At 37.5% G+C, this 14960-nt stretch overlaps 1 protein-coding gene across 1 annotated transcript in view; it reads left to right on the top strand.

The window, feature by feature from the left end:
• Positions 1-4973, top strand: part of sdc3 (syndecan 3) — a 55413-nt gene extending 50440 nt beyond the window's left edge. The window contains exon 5 of the mRNA XM_038288935.1: positions 1878-4973. Within this exon, the coding sequence (XP_038144863.1) occupies positions 1878-2044 (167 nt within the window). The 3' untranslated portion in view covers positions 2045-4973. The remainder of the gene's footprint in view (positions 1-1877) is intronic.
• Positions 4974-14960: the final 9987 nt, after the last annotated feature.

Genomic DNA, 14960 nt, shown 5'->3' with positions numbered 1-14960 from the left:
TCAGAATTTCTTTTTTGTTTCTAATCCATGCAAGGTCAGTATGAAGCATGTCAATGTTTATTTATAAAGCAGCGTTTACAGATAAAAATCAGTGTAGTGCTTCAAGGAATTGAACACAAAAATGATTCAACTAGTTCATAATTGAATGAATTTAGTAAAAGAAATTGATGAAGACAACAAATCAAAGAGACTGAAGATAATCAAACTGAATATCTAATAGAATGCATGTATTAATAAATATCTTTAGCTGCCCTTTTAAAAATAAGACCATGTCTACACAGAGAAGAGTCAATTTTTTTGCGCTTTGGTCTTAAAGGATGGATTCTCATATACTGAAGCTTGAGAGTTGGAGCTGTCGGCAACCTTTGACCTGTTGATTTGGATCAGTATCCTGTTAGAACACTCCACTGCGTCCAAGTTATTTGTTTTTCCTTATCTAAAGAAAAACACCCATGTCAAAAGATGCTAATACTATATTTAAGAACAACACAGGAGCCATCAAGGCTGAATGTCATTATAAACTGGAAGCTGTTGCAATGCTTTTGAAAACTTTCCCTGTAATACAAACTGTGGGCGGAATGGTTCCGATTAAGGCGGACACCCGCAGGTAGCCGCTCACAAGGAGAGGCCCAAAGTCAGAGACTAAGAGCTTTTTTTTGGATGAGTTAGGCTTAAAATTAGCCTTAAAAACCTAACTACTAACTGTCTAGCATAGAGGTAGCATCATGCCATGGGTATCTTCCATTGCTATGGTTACTGATGCATTGCTCAAAGTGGATTGAAACATAAGAATTAAGGTCTATCTTGAAATTATTAATCTGGTTGTCAGATTTTCGTTCTTCAACTTCAGACCAGTTCATTTAATTCAGGTGATTGATTGACTTGGAGGTAGCAGGACAGCAGCTCTAGAGCCTCTAAAGTAGATAGTTGGAATCTGGCTGGTTTGTTTTCAGGAAAATGTTCCAGCACAAACATTAAAACTGGTTTGGGAATGAATAAGAACAGCTAAAAGCAATCTTTTAAAAAATTCCTAACTTTAATCCTCTAAAAAAAAAAAAAAAGTGTAGACTAAGTTTAAATACTGATGGTCCAGGAAACCAGCAATTAAAAAGAAATCTTTAATTTCTCAAAAGAGAACTATTTATTATTTTACTAAAACTCTGTAAGAAACATTTATCCATTAATCAGGGATTAGCAGGGATTAGCGACGATCAAATATAGTTGAGATAAAAAAAAAAAAAAACATAAATAGTCTTTAGTTATAAAACTAATTGATAACCTCATCAGCTTTATGATGTGGCTGATGGTAGGCCTCAACTTCATTTTGGCTAAAGCTGCAAATAAGCAGTCAGACTATTTTGAGCTGCAGTTGTTAAATATGTAATATTACTTCCTTTGTGACGCCACTAAAAAACCGATAATATTAAAAAGCTGTTGCAGACCTAAACTTTGCAATGTTTGGCATCTTAAGAGTAGAAACAAGATTCACACTAAATATTAGCACAATTTATTATATTTTTTTTCATAAAATTGTCGCAAAGTGATCTACGTACAGGAGGGGAGTTTCTGACCATCTTGTCAACCAAACATTTATCTCTTACTCTCGGCAGAATTATTGATTTGAGGATCCTGAATCAAATAAATTACCAGACCCATTAAGTTAAACTACGAGAAATGCAATTTAGCACAGAGCTACTGCAGCGGAGAATAAATACTGGCACACCGGGGCTCGTCAGCTTTCAGTTAGCAGCAAGGTGATTGTGATGCTGTGGTAGATCTGCTGTGCTGTTAGTATAGACGTGAGTAGCCTAATCTCAGAAGGTGCAGCCATTATCTCTGAAATGACTCATTTCCTTTTTTGTTGTGTTTTGCTTCAGCTGTGATTGTGGGAGGTGTGGTGGGCGCCTTGTTCGCCGCCTTCTTGGTGATGCTGCTGGTCTACAGGATGAAGAAGAAGGACGAGGGCAGCTACACGCTGGAGGAGCCCAAACAGGCCACGGTCACCTACCAGAAACCCGACAAGCAGGAGGAGTTTTACGCATAACCCTTCAGATGCTGGGAAGACGCACTTCACACCAGGCTGGGGGGAGGGAGAAAGAGTGAGAGAAGAAAGAGAAATATACTCTAAAGCCCCCCCTCCTTCTCCTTCTACTACTGCTTCTACTCGCCCCTTCATCTCCTCATCCTGCTCCTCCCCTCTCGTCTCCAAAATGTTTGAGAGCGCCTTCTCTCTGGGGACTTTCTTTTCAATGAAAATGGAAAAATAAGGACAAAAAAAGGACAAAAAAATCCAATATATTCAGAGAAATCACACATACACACAAGATGTTTTTAAAGTAACTGTTGTTATTAATATTCTTCAGATTCTTGTTTCTGTATGTGATGATGAAACCATTATTTTGTAAAAAAGACAAAACGACAACAAAAAAATCCCCTACTATGTGTTTTCCAGCACAATCAAACAAAAAATAAAGTTCCTCTTCTGTTTCTATAGGGCATATACAAAATAAAGAGGAGAAGAAGGGGGGGTTAGAAGAGGAAGCCAAGATCTAACAGGGGGAGATGACTCTTCCCCCTTATCTCCCCAGAAGCAAAACAAAAGAAACAATCTCCCACACCGAGCATCTGGTTGGCCATGCAGAGTCTAGGGTCAAAGGGGAGAGGAACGGTGTCTTTTGTGCCTTCTGTCCTATTTTGGTGCTCAAAAATTCACACGGCGACATAAACACAAGCTTACGTGCACGCACATCCGCACACGGACACCAGAGTCTGCTTGAAGGTGGCTCTGACCTCTCGCTCTGCTCGGTCAACCAGAAAATGCTGCTGTGTGTTTCAGTCGCGTCGAGCTGGTGGCCCCTCTGCTCCTCTGGGCTGTACAAAGACTAGTTATTGATAGTGATAATTATAATCAATAATATATCAATGTTTTTGGGCTGAATGCTGAGGAATTATTGTTATAATTATAATAATAAAAACAATAATAATAACAATGATGATAATAATAAAACCTTAAACAGGAGGATGTTGTATTTAGCATTTAAAAAGAGTAAGAAGTATATATGTAAATATCTGCGTATCCTTTCTGGCGTCACTAATCATCTGCATGATCTTTTTTATTCTTTTTTTTTTTTTTTGTTAATCCGTCACATCAGTCATCACCTTAGACGAGCTGTGCTCTTGTCGCGTGCACGCACACACTCTGCAAACACGGATAAAATAAGCTGCGCATTACAGGCAGACCACCATGACTAGAGACCACATCATCTGAACACGCATCGCCGCCATCTTCCAAGTGACAAAAGCGAGGTCACGTGACGCTACTGATCCATTGGTTTAATTTGTTTTGTAGAAGCACAATTACAGAGCCTTGCAAAAGTCTTCATACAGCTGGATATTTATTTTATATGTTGTATATTTTGTTGCATTAGACATCAAGTTATGATCATTCACACCTTTACATCGACTTACATTCAACAATGGCTTTCTCCTTGCCGCTTTTCCATAACAGTCGTGTAGAATTTCATAATTGATCCTTTTGACAGATTCTCCCACCTGAGCTGCAGCTTTATGCAGCTCCTCCAGAGTTACCACAAGCATTTTGGTTGAATCTCTGATTAATCATCTCTCCCTAGCCTGTAGATTTGAGTAGACCGCCGCATCACAGGTTGGAAGTAGTGACAGACCAACTGTTTACTACATAAAATCCTAAATAATACTCATATAAATTTAAGGTGGTATCATAAAACATGTAACAGTTTGATGGATATGACTTTTTGCAAGGCGCTGTATATGTACAGTCTTTGTGTCATCCTGAAAAAAATCCGCCCTCCCAAGCCGTTTGCTTGCATCGCGTTCGGCTTGAGAATGAAAGGCGTGACAGTTAAGCTGAGTCAAAAAATTACTATGAAAAAAAACAAAATCATCTTATTGGTAAACTTTTTGTTAACTAGAACAAAGTGGTCAACCTTAACCCGCCGAGGGACCATTTTATTTCTAGCGAAGGCAGACATAGAGATCCGTCCTTCAGTCTAAGAGATTGTAACAACAACCACACACCAGTGCGTCTGGGCTAGTAGCTTCTCTTATACTCAGTACTGTAGATCAAAAACAAATGCATGGGAGTCAGAGTTATTCTTGTCTGAGCGTATGTGAGGATTCCTGTGTGTTTGTGCATTAAAAACTGAAGAGGGGTGCTTTATAGTTGGAATGTACCGTGGTGGAGTGTGTTTACCTACTCCAGCAGTTCTCACGCTCTTCCACAGACGGTAGCACACCTCCTCCACTTCTGTGTTGAATTCCCCCCCTCACCAGTGTGTGTGTGTGTGTGTGTTTGTGTCTGTATCTCATCTGAACCCACCACCTCGCCTGTATGCGTGCGTCACCTTGGTATTTCACGGCAGACTCTTGTGTACAGACACTAGTCTGTCCCGGTGTGTGTGGGTGTTTTGCATGTGTTTCGTCTGCTCACTGCTGAATGTGGGGCGACTTTGCCCTCAAAGTGACTCTCACACACGCTGACCGTGTCTCTTCACCGTCTTCTCGTGTTCCACTACCTGTCTGTGCACCATTGGACAGACGGAGAGTTGAGGTCGCCACTTTGTCACAGGCAGGAATGATCTAAAAACACTTACTGTCTTTTCTAAAGTGACTGTCGAAAAAGAAAAAAAAAAGTTGTGCGTTTGTACCCATCCAAGCCTGCGTAGCCAAATAATATAAGTGTGTGTATGAGTAAGAGAGGGTATATTTGTGTATATGTGAGTCTGGGTGCGGATGTGTGAGCGCCTGCGTGAAGCCCATCGGAGGCTACACCTCTCTGTTGCTGTTCCCATTCCTGTTTTTATACATTTGCATTTTTTTAAGGCTGAGTTTCTGTCATTGGCTGAGTGAGCGAGAGGAGGCGGATCCTCCACGCCACCGCCCTGTCACTAATCTGCCACTCTGTTCCAAATAAAAAAACAACCTGATTGGGTCAATGTGTCCCCTCTTGTCTTTTTTTTTTTAAAGAAAGTCTGGCTGTGTAAAGAACATTCAGATTAAATGTGGATCTGCAGTGCAGAGAAACTTGAACATGTCCTCGCAGTGGCTTGAAAACATATTCATGCCTTTGATATATTTTCTTTTTTGTGCTGTTAAAACTACAAACTTAACCCTTTTCAATTGGTTACATTGGATAGGCCCGCACAAAACAGTGCATGAATGTGAAGATGAAGGAAAATAAATGTTTGCTGTACTTACAGCTGCATGTTGTCTGGATTATTCAGCTTTCTATGTCTTCACATAGATGTTTTTGCATTTGCTTCTTTGCCAGGTAATAGTTAGACTGGATGGGACTGGTCTTTGAGCATCACTTTTTAACAGGATATTACACATTAATTGACACATTAATGTTTAAAGTAGCCCTGCTGGAAGGTGAATCTACACCCCAACCTTTTTCAGCCTCCAACAGTGTCCTGTATTTAGCTCCATTCATCTTCCCATTAACTCTGACCCCACATCATGATGCTGCTACCACCACGAGGCAACATGGGGATTGTGTTAAAAAGAAAAGACCAAAATAATATTTTTGTTCTCTAATCAGAGCACTTTCTTCAATGTTAGCTGTGAGGGCACAGGTTATTATTCTTCAGTTACAGTATCTGGAGCCACCATGGACTTTTAGTTTGTTTCTCTGCTCAATGCCTGATCTGTTTGTTTATTTGGGCGGCCATGTGTTTCTGGCTTCCTATTAGTGCCATACTATTACTATTTCCAAATATCCAGCTCTCTTAGTATAAACTACTCCAGATTTTGATCCCTGTGTTCCTTTTTTTAATGTTTATTAAATATATGGAGGCCACTGTAATGTGAAAAACTAAAAAAGTTCAAAGAGGTATAAAATTACGTGTATCATTTATGTAAAATATATTCAGAGATTTTTATTTTATATTTCACCTTTGTCTATTATCTGATAAGAATTGAAAAAATCCAAGGTAAAGGGGTATAACTCCTTTTATTTGAAAAGAATAAGCATTGTGGTTTCATTCATCCAATATTCATTTTAAATCCCTTTAAAGATTGACTGGATCCAATGTTTTTCAAAATTATGTTTGCTAAGCAGCATCTTTTAGTATATTGGCAATTTTTCTTTCTTACAAATTTAAAATGACAAATATTTCCCTCAGTTTAATGGTTAAGGTGGAGCTTTCCTTGTCCTTAAAGGTGAAAGTTTGTTTGAGGATAAGATGGAGTTTTCTTTATCGGCAGCAGAGAAACGGCTAAAGAATCATCTCCTTGAGAAAAGGGAAAGGTATAAAGTTCTGACACATCCTGAGAGAGGGGTCATCCTTCAGTTGATCCATCTTCTGTCTGCCAAAGCCTCATCATAAATGGTCTTGGTGAACGACTAGCTGTCAAAAAGGGATTCTACAGGATTGGTGAGATTGGAGGGGGTATGTCAAATTACACAAGGAGTTTCTGTCATGGATTGGACCACATATCAGTCAGTGTTAGGGATTATGTCAGAAATGATGGAGCACAGATACACTCTGCCAAATGTTTACCCAACATGATAAGAAAAATACTTGATTGGCAGCAGCTTCCCTTTTCTGCAAGATCATTTTTTACTAAATAGGATGGAGATGGAAAAATACATTTCCATGAGTGACATCTTTAAGGTCTTAAGCTCTGTTGGAGGGAATTTAATGAGAGGTGGTCGGTAAACACAGAGCTTCAAAATATCCACAAACAACTGAAAATATTCCACAAGAATAATAAGACCTTCCAAAATATGTCTTATAATATAATGAACATTTATAAAACAAAATGATTTTTAAAAATTCCCACACTTTCTACATTCCAAACACTCCCTAAGAAGAGAAACTGTCTAATAATTGCACAACACAACGAAAAAGAAGAGGCTAAAAGATGAGTACTGGAATTTATTTAGACAAAGTTCTACAAATAAACAGTAGAAATTTTAAAAAGAAGAAATAAAACTGTGAATACTGGGAAAGCCCTCAAACTTTTCATAGAAAGGCTCCAGCCGACCTGATCAGGTTTACATAAAGACACAGCTGATGTTGCTGTTATGACTGCAAACGCAGAGCTTAATCTTTATTTCTGCCGTTTGCTTATTAATCCAAAACATCAGGCAGAAAAACTCTGCTAAAATAAAGATAAACTTTTTCATCCTAAACACAACTGCAGGCTGGCTCCATTTTGTGCATGAGCTGAGCTAATTCCCTAACAAATGCCTCATTAATCAGAATGCTCAAACTAATTACAATGTAATTAACCTTGGGATTTTAAAGCCTCTTAAAGTCACCCTAATCAACCCTTGCTTATTATTAAATCTTTTTTTGTTGCGATAGATAAAAACTTTTTATGTACATTTTGTAATCAGCAGCTCTGCTTCCTTTTTTAATGAGGAATTTTCCCATTGATTCCTGGAACAAAATAAAAAAGTGCATCCTTCTGCAAAAACCTAGCAGGTCAAATCAGTCAAATAGTGAACAGTTTCTACTTCCTCTACATAGAACCTCATTTTATTGCAGTGTCATCAGCCCAGATTAAAGATTTTGGAAAAAGTCCAACTTTCATCTCAGTTCATTTTAATCAAATGCAGCAAAAAAAAAAAAAAAACAACTCGTGTTTTAAAATGAATGATTCCTCAAAATAACAAGTTCTACTTGCTTTCTAATTTCTAGCAATTCTATTGATGTACAGGACTGTCTCAGAAAATTAGAATATTGTGATAAAGTTCTTTATTTTCTGTAATGCAATTAAAAATCATGAAATGTCATACATTCTGGATTCATTACAAATCAACTGAAATATCGCAAGCCTTTTATTGTTTTAATATCGCTGATTATGGCGTACAGCTTAAGAAACCCAAATATCCTATCTCAAAATATTAGAATATCGTGAAAAAGTATACTAGTAGGCTATTCAACTAATCACTTGAATCGTCTGATTAACTCGAAACACCTGCAAGGGTTTCCTGAGCCTTGAAAAACACTCAGCTTGGTTCAGTAAACTAAATCACAAGTATGGGGAAGACTGCTGATCTGACTGCTGTCCAGAAGACCATCATTGACACACACACCCTTTTTGTGTCTTACTCTCCATCAGGAGGGTAAGACACAAAAAGAAATTTCTCAAAGAGCAGGCTGTTCACAGAGTGCAGTTTCAAAGCACATTCACAAAAAGTGTGTTGGAAGGGGTAAATGTGGCAGGAAACGCTGCACAACCAAGAGAGGTGACCGCAGCCTTAACAGCATTGTGAAGAAGAGCCGCTTCCAGAATGTGGGGGACCTTCAAAGACAGTGGACTGAAGCTGGAGTCCAGGTATCAAAAGCCAATGTTCACAGACGTGTCCGGGAAATGGGCTACAATAGCCGTACTCCCATGGTCAAGCCACTTCTGAACTCAAGACAACGGAAGAAGCGTCTGACTTGGGCTATGGAAAAGAAACACTGGACAGTTGCAGAGTGGTCCAAAGTCCTCTTTTCAGAAGAAAGCAAGTTTTGTATGTCATTTGGTAGTCAAGGCGCCAGAGTCTGGAGAAAGGCTGGAGAGGCGCAAAATCCAAGTTGCCTGAAATCCAGTGTGAAGTTCCCACAGTCAGCGATGGTTTGGGGAGCCATGTCAGCTGCTGGTGTTGGTCCACTGTGTTTCATCAAGTCCAGAGTAAATGCAGCTGTGTACCAAGAGATTTTAGAGCACTACATGCTTCCATCTGCTGAAAAGCTTTATGGAGATGATGATTTCATTTTCCAGCATGATCTGGCACCTGCCCACAGTGCCAAAACCACCAGTAACTGGTGTACTGACCATGGTATTACTGTCCTTAATTGGCCTGCCAATTCCCCTGACCTGAACCCCATAGAGAATTTGTGGGGTATTGTGAAGAAGAAGCTGAAAGACACCAGACCCAACAATGCAAATGAGCTAAAGGCCGCTATTGAAGCATCCTGGGCATCCATAACACCTCAGCAATGCCACAGGCTGATTGCCTCCATGCCACGCCGCATTGATGCAGTAATCTGTGCAAAAGGATTCCCAACCAAGTACTGAGTGCATTAATGGACATTTGCAAATGTTTGATTTTGTTTTGCTGTTATAATTTTTTTTTTTTACTTGGTCTGAGGAAATATTCTAATATTTTGAGATAGGATTTTTGAGTTTTCTTCAGCTGTACGCCATAATCAGCGATATTAAAACAATAAAAGGCTTGCGATATTTCAGTTGATTTGTAATGAATCCAGAATGTATGACATTTCATGATTTTTAATTGCATTACAGAAAATAAAGAACTTTATCACAATATTCTAATTTTCTGAGACAGTCCTTTAGTTTAGAGCTAATTATACTTTCCAGGTCTCAAAGTTAATCTGTTTTTTTTAGTTGAGCTAATCTAAACTAATATTAGCTTTTAGTTGAGCTAATATTAATGCATCACTTTATCTCACAAATATAAATGTTAAGACACAATATATCTTAGCTGCTTTAAAGTTATTATTTTAAAACATTATGGTGAAGCAGCTGAAGGATTTATCTATCACCTTAGCATGACAAGGCTGGACGACAGATAAAGTACGCTAAGGAATGTAAAATATATCTCCACATCCCCTGTTGCTGCAACAGTATCTAAATACTAAGGAACTGTTTTGGAGGCATGTAAGGAAACAGCTTTTTCAAATGTAACATCAGTGTAAATATGGGTAGCTTGCCAAATTCTGGGACCTTGACCAGGGCTAAACTGGATTATTCTGTAAAAAACAGTACAGTTGGGTTTAGTCAAAACACATTCTAATAACTTATGTACAGTGGATGATCTATCATGCTGTGGGCCTGTTTCTCTTCTAAATGACTCGAAAATAGACTACCATGGACCCTTTGAAATATTTAAAAAGAAAAAATCTACAGGCCTACACCTGTAAACCAAAAACGAGATATGGCTGACTTAGGCAAATTAAGACAGAAGGTTTGTCAGACACAGACTCTACCTTCTTTTATGGCCACATCTGTTTTTTTCATTTGCACTGAATAAAACCAATTTATTTAAATCTGTAGAACTGTTCATTATGCAAAATCTGCATCTTTTATTTGAAATAATTGCAAATAGTGTGTTAAAAAGGCCAAGCTGAGTAAAGTCCAAACTTTCAGAAGCAAAAAAAGCTTTTAAACAGAAGCAACTATATGCAGAAACTTTCCTTCTAATAAGAAGGCTACATTTTACGCCATCAACTTTGGATTTTTCTGACATTACTACATGCATGTATATTTTCAAAAGTGAATTCTCTACATATTTGTCTGAAATAGAGGCAGCCATGCAGTTATTTGGACCTTACATCCCTGCTTCTATCTTACAATATGTTTTGCCCACTGAGATCAGCAAACTCACCCAGAAACATCAACATCTTCAACAACTCTTTAATCCGTGTAATCTAGAAAACAAGCTATCAGCATCACAGCTCCTCCTGGCTCCAGTGGAGGCTGTTGTCAGTGAAGTCTGTAGATTATCTGCCAGGACATTGTTACTGGAAAGACGTGCAACTGCTGAATTATTTAAATGTCATTTCTTTCCGTGCTGACAGCATAACAAAGGAAAATCCATTTGTATTCATTTTGCTATTGTAGGGGAAATGCAGTAAAAACCTGAAGTGCAGAACTTAAGCTACAGTACATCTGCAGAGCTTTACTGAGTTTAAGGTGCCTTGCAAAAACAACCACACCCCTTAGATGTTTTTACATTTTTTTAAGTAACATGGACTAAGAAAAGAGAAAATAAAAGCATTTTTTTTAAACAAATAAAATCTGAAAAATAAATTTGCATTAGGTTTCCTTTTACTCCGATTACCCTGATATGGATATATCTAATATCAGAATACATACGTATGTCCAGGCCTCAGGTTTGCCGAGGAAAATCAGCAAAGAGAAAGCATTGTGGAGACAAAAAAAAAAAAACACTGAAGTTGTGAACCAGAGTTAGTTTTTAAAGCAACATACTAAACACCTAACTAATGCAGTTCAGGCCTTCAACTGAAAGAGGAAAGAGTATGGTCAAGAGGAAACCTCAAAGAAACATGACCATCTAACCAAATATGCAGGTAGCACAAGGAGAACCTTCAAAGAGAAGGAAAAACAATAAAGAGGTATGAATACTTTTGCAGATTATAGTCTGAGCTAGAGGTCTGTGACCTTTACATTCTAAGGTGTCAACTTTGGTCCAGCTTATTCATTAATTGTATAAAAAAAAGAAACTTAGTTTAGAACCAATGACAAGAAAATTATATGAAAGCAAATCTTACAAGTACTTCCCTCTTTTTAAAAAATGGTACACAATTATTGCATGCAAAAACTGCATTTGTTATTATATCTCTATCTAAAAACTTAAATGGTTCTTTAGGATTTTTAGCCAGTTATTGAGGGACCAAAAAGCCCCTGGGCTCAGTGAACTCTAAACTCTCAGATTAAATTCTTATTCTTACCCATATTCTTATCTTCAGGTAACACAGAGTACATGTCAGATTGAATAATACTACTTATACTTCAGTGATGGTATCTGGGTGTTACTTTGTTGTATGTATGTCTCGTAACATGTCCGTTGGTTGTGCTGTTCTTTTTGCGTCTCTTTGCAGGTAATGAAGCAGACCGAGGATGTTTTGTTGTCTCCCTTTTGTCTCCTCTTTCTTTCATCTTTTCTACTTTACTTTACTTTGCATAAAACAAGCGGAACACTATGGCGATAGCCGTACTGCTCCTCTTGTGAAAGTGAAGTCTGTTGGGCTCTTTTTGGCATCAAGACAATTATTCTTATTGCCACATTGCCAGACAGGACACTGTTATAAAAAAGAAGGAAAAAAAAAAATTTCTCAGATCCTAACACTCCTCAAACATTACGCTGTGAAACAGAACATCAGATAAGTATGCTTTGGTTACATACAATCAAATAAAACACGCATAGACACAATTCCCCCTCTGTACACCAGCATTAACCTACATACTCTTCTCAACCCCCTGATCAGTCCCTCACTTTGTTTCCCTTTGCTCGATCTGCAGAGAAATATTTCTGAAATGCTTGAGATCTTTTTCTTTTTTCAGCTGATTGATACATGTTTAACCTTCACAGAGTCTCAGTGGGAGAAAGAGACGAGGAGATTACTCTTTATATATCAGATGAAAGCACACCGTACTGCCCATGGGGATTTGGGAGCTCACTGGAAAGAAAATCAATCTCTTAGTCTTCATGTTTTAAATTTCCATGATCATAACTGATAAGGTTAGGTAAAGATGAATGGGGGATTTGCAGCAGACAAATCAAAGATCCGGGGAAGCCATCAAGCTGTCCTGGTTATGGTAGGTGGAATGCTGAGCTTTAAATATGGCTTCACAAATCCCTGATTGGGGTGCATCATGCATGAGCCTCTTCAGTTATGGAGGGGAGAGCTGGGTTAAACAGATACTCCATGGCCCTAACCAGTGCCCCATCTAGTGGGTAAAAGGGGAACAGCTACAATATGTGGCGGGAGAACCAGCCCAAAGATGGCTTTTTGGGCTGCATCTATTTTTAACTTAAATGCAGAATGGCAGAACATAGAAATGCTGTCCTCTGTGCTAAGACACTTTACAGGTGATATTCTCCTTTTCACATTTCTCTCTCTTTTCTCTCTCATTTAGCATTTAATATTCTGAGGAAAAAATGGCTGGAGATTATTCTTTATTACCTGATCCGTCTGTCTTTTATGTATTTTCTAATATGTGTTATGGCTTAGATTACTGATAGGTAGAAGTCTATCGTAAATAACATATAAAAAAGGCATGACTTATTATTCACAGAATAAAATCCTATGTAAACACAATAATTTTTGTGTTTTCTGCAAATGATCTATTACTGATTTGAAGAAAAAAAGAATCATAGAATCAGCAATGTTTTCTCTCAGTACTTATTTCATTCCAAGGGAGCTGGAACAAAAAGACAACTAAGCCAGTGACAGCCGTCTAGATCTGAAACAGTTTTGATTAAAAAAGCTATTTTATACATCTGAATTAGAAAAATTAAAATGAAAAAAATGTGTTTGTCAATACTTCATCTTGTTTCTCTTAAAGCAGGGGTGTCAAACTTGTTCCAGAAAGGGCCAATGACTGGAGTCTGGTGTGCTATTGCTTGGTTGGAAAGAAAACCTGCAGCCACTCGGCCCTTTCTGGAACCAGTTTGACACCCCTGTCTTAAAGTATACCATATAAAAAAGATATAGCAATATCTCTACATCAAAACTGTATTACATACAGGTGCATCTAAATAGTTGAGTGAAACTTATATAGATATTCACAGTGGAATATATTTGGTAATTAGGATAATTATTGCTTGACTTTAATTGTGGCGCACCCAAAACAGGTGAAGCTGCTATCTTGGTAAATCGTAATATGGCAATGTTTTGTACGAATTGTTTATGTATGCATTGGGGATAAGATTGCTATCTACTGTTATATATTTATATATTATTGCTTTATATATTGTACACCACATCGAGGCTTGAACAAAACAATTAATGCATTGATATTTTGTGATGTATTTTGAATAAATAAACCAGATGCAATTTGGGAGAAAACACAGAAAGTTACCATGCCTGCAGTCTCCTTATATTTCATCTGTCTTTCAGGATATTTTAAATTTGTTACTACAGTCCCCTACTTGGGACCAGTGACATAAATAAACTATTCACTTTTTTCAAATTATTACAAAATTAAACAAAAAACAAAAAAAGGTATTATTTTATGCATCCAATCAACTTCAAAAAGTTCCCTATTATACTCAGTCAGTATTTGGTTGATAAGCTGGGCTGCAAGGTGGAGGTGAACAGGCCATGTGGGTAGTTATCAAGTATTCCTTTAAAACCAGACCTATGCATTGTTTGGCTGGTTTCTTTAATAGATTTTTCAATCTATATTAAATATGTATTATTAACAAACAACAGTACTATTACAGTTTTTTTTTTTTTTTACAAACATTTGCCCATGTGCAATCTCTAACTGATTTTGTCACAAAGATAGGAGTAAAGAGATGGTGCAATGTTCTTTTGAATCACAAAGTCAGTCTTTCTTCTGTTTTATTGCTTCACATCTGATCCAGAGGCATCGCAAGAAAATGTTTATAAGGGTGGCCAGGCAATAACCAATCTACACTGAGGGTTGCCGAAAGGGGACAGGCGCCAGAACCTCAGGGTCAATCTACACTGTTCCAACGGGAAAATTAACAGGCAAAACATTCATATTTTCTAAATAAAGACAAACTATATTTTCCCACAGCCTTTGCTAACAAGTAGACGCATATATTTAAACATCCATGCTTTCTAGATAAAAGGTATAGCGGATAAAATTGTTTCAGTTTTGAGATCTGGGGCGTAAATCTTTTCCATCGTCATTACTTACCTACTTGTATCAATAATCATTCTGCTTAAAATTGATATTTACAAGCATCTACCTAAATTATTTGATAGGTTTTTATTAAAATTGTTATTTATCTTTGATTTCACTGAAGAGATGAATTGCAGAGACACATTCTCTCTTTACCCCATATAACACAAAATCTAGTTCTGACAAGAGCATGAATTCTGTATTTATCATCTTTGATGTTAGTATATTGATGTGTATAATTAACCACAAAAAAATTTAATGTTTTGAATATTCCACTGCTGCCACCATCTGTATTAGGGAAAAAATGGTAGGAGTGGCCACAAGGGTGGCCAATTATTGGGTAAGGGTGGCCATGGCCACCCCTGGCCCCCCATCTAGCTCCGCCCCTGACTTAAATGTTTTTCTATTTTATATATTTTATTTTTGCAAATACGTTTTACCAAATAAATAAAAAAGAAGTCAAACTTTTAAAAATGGAAACTGTAATTTTTAAAAATATTTTTAATAAGTTTTTCTTCATTGTTCCATTTCTCGAAATGTTTTTTTCTTCCAAATGGAACTTC

The sequence above is a fragment of the Cyprinodon tularosa genome, unplaced genomic scaffold (genome assembly GCF_016077235.1).
Source record: "Cyprinodon tularosa strain WSP-4 unplaced genomic scaffold, ASM1607723v1 ctg26, whole genome shotgun sequence".
Taxonomy (NCBI): domain Eukaryota; kingdom Metazoa; phylum Chordata; class Actinopteri; order Cyprinodontiformes; family Cyprinodontidae; genus Cyprinodon; species Cyprinodon tularosa.
This window is presented reverse-complemented; position numbering and strand designations above follow the sequence as displayed.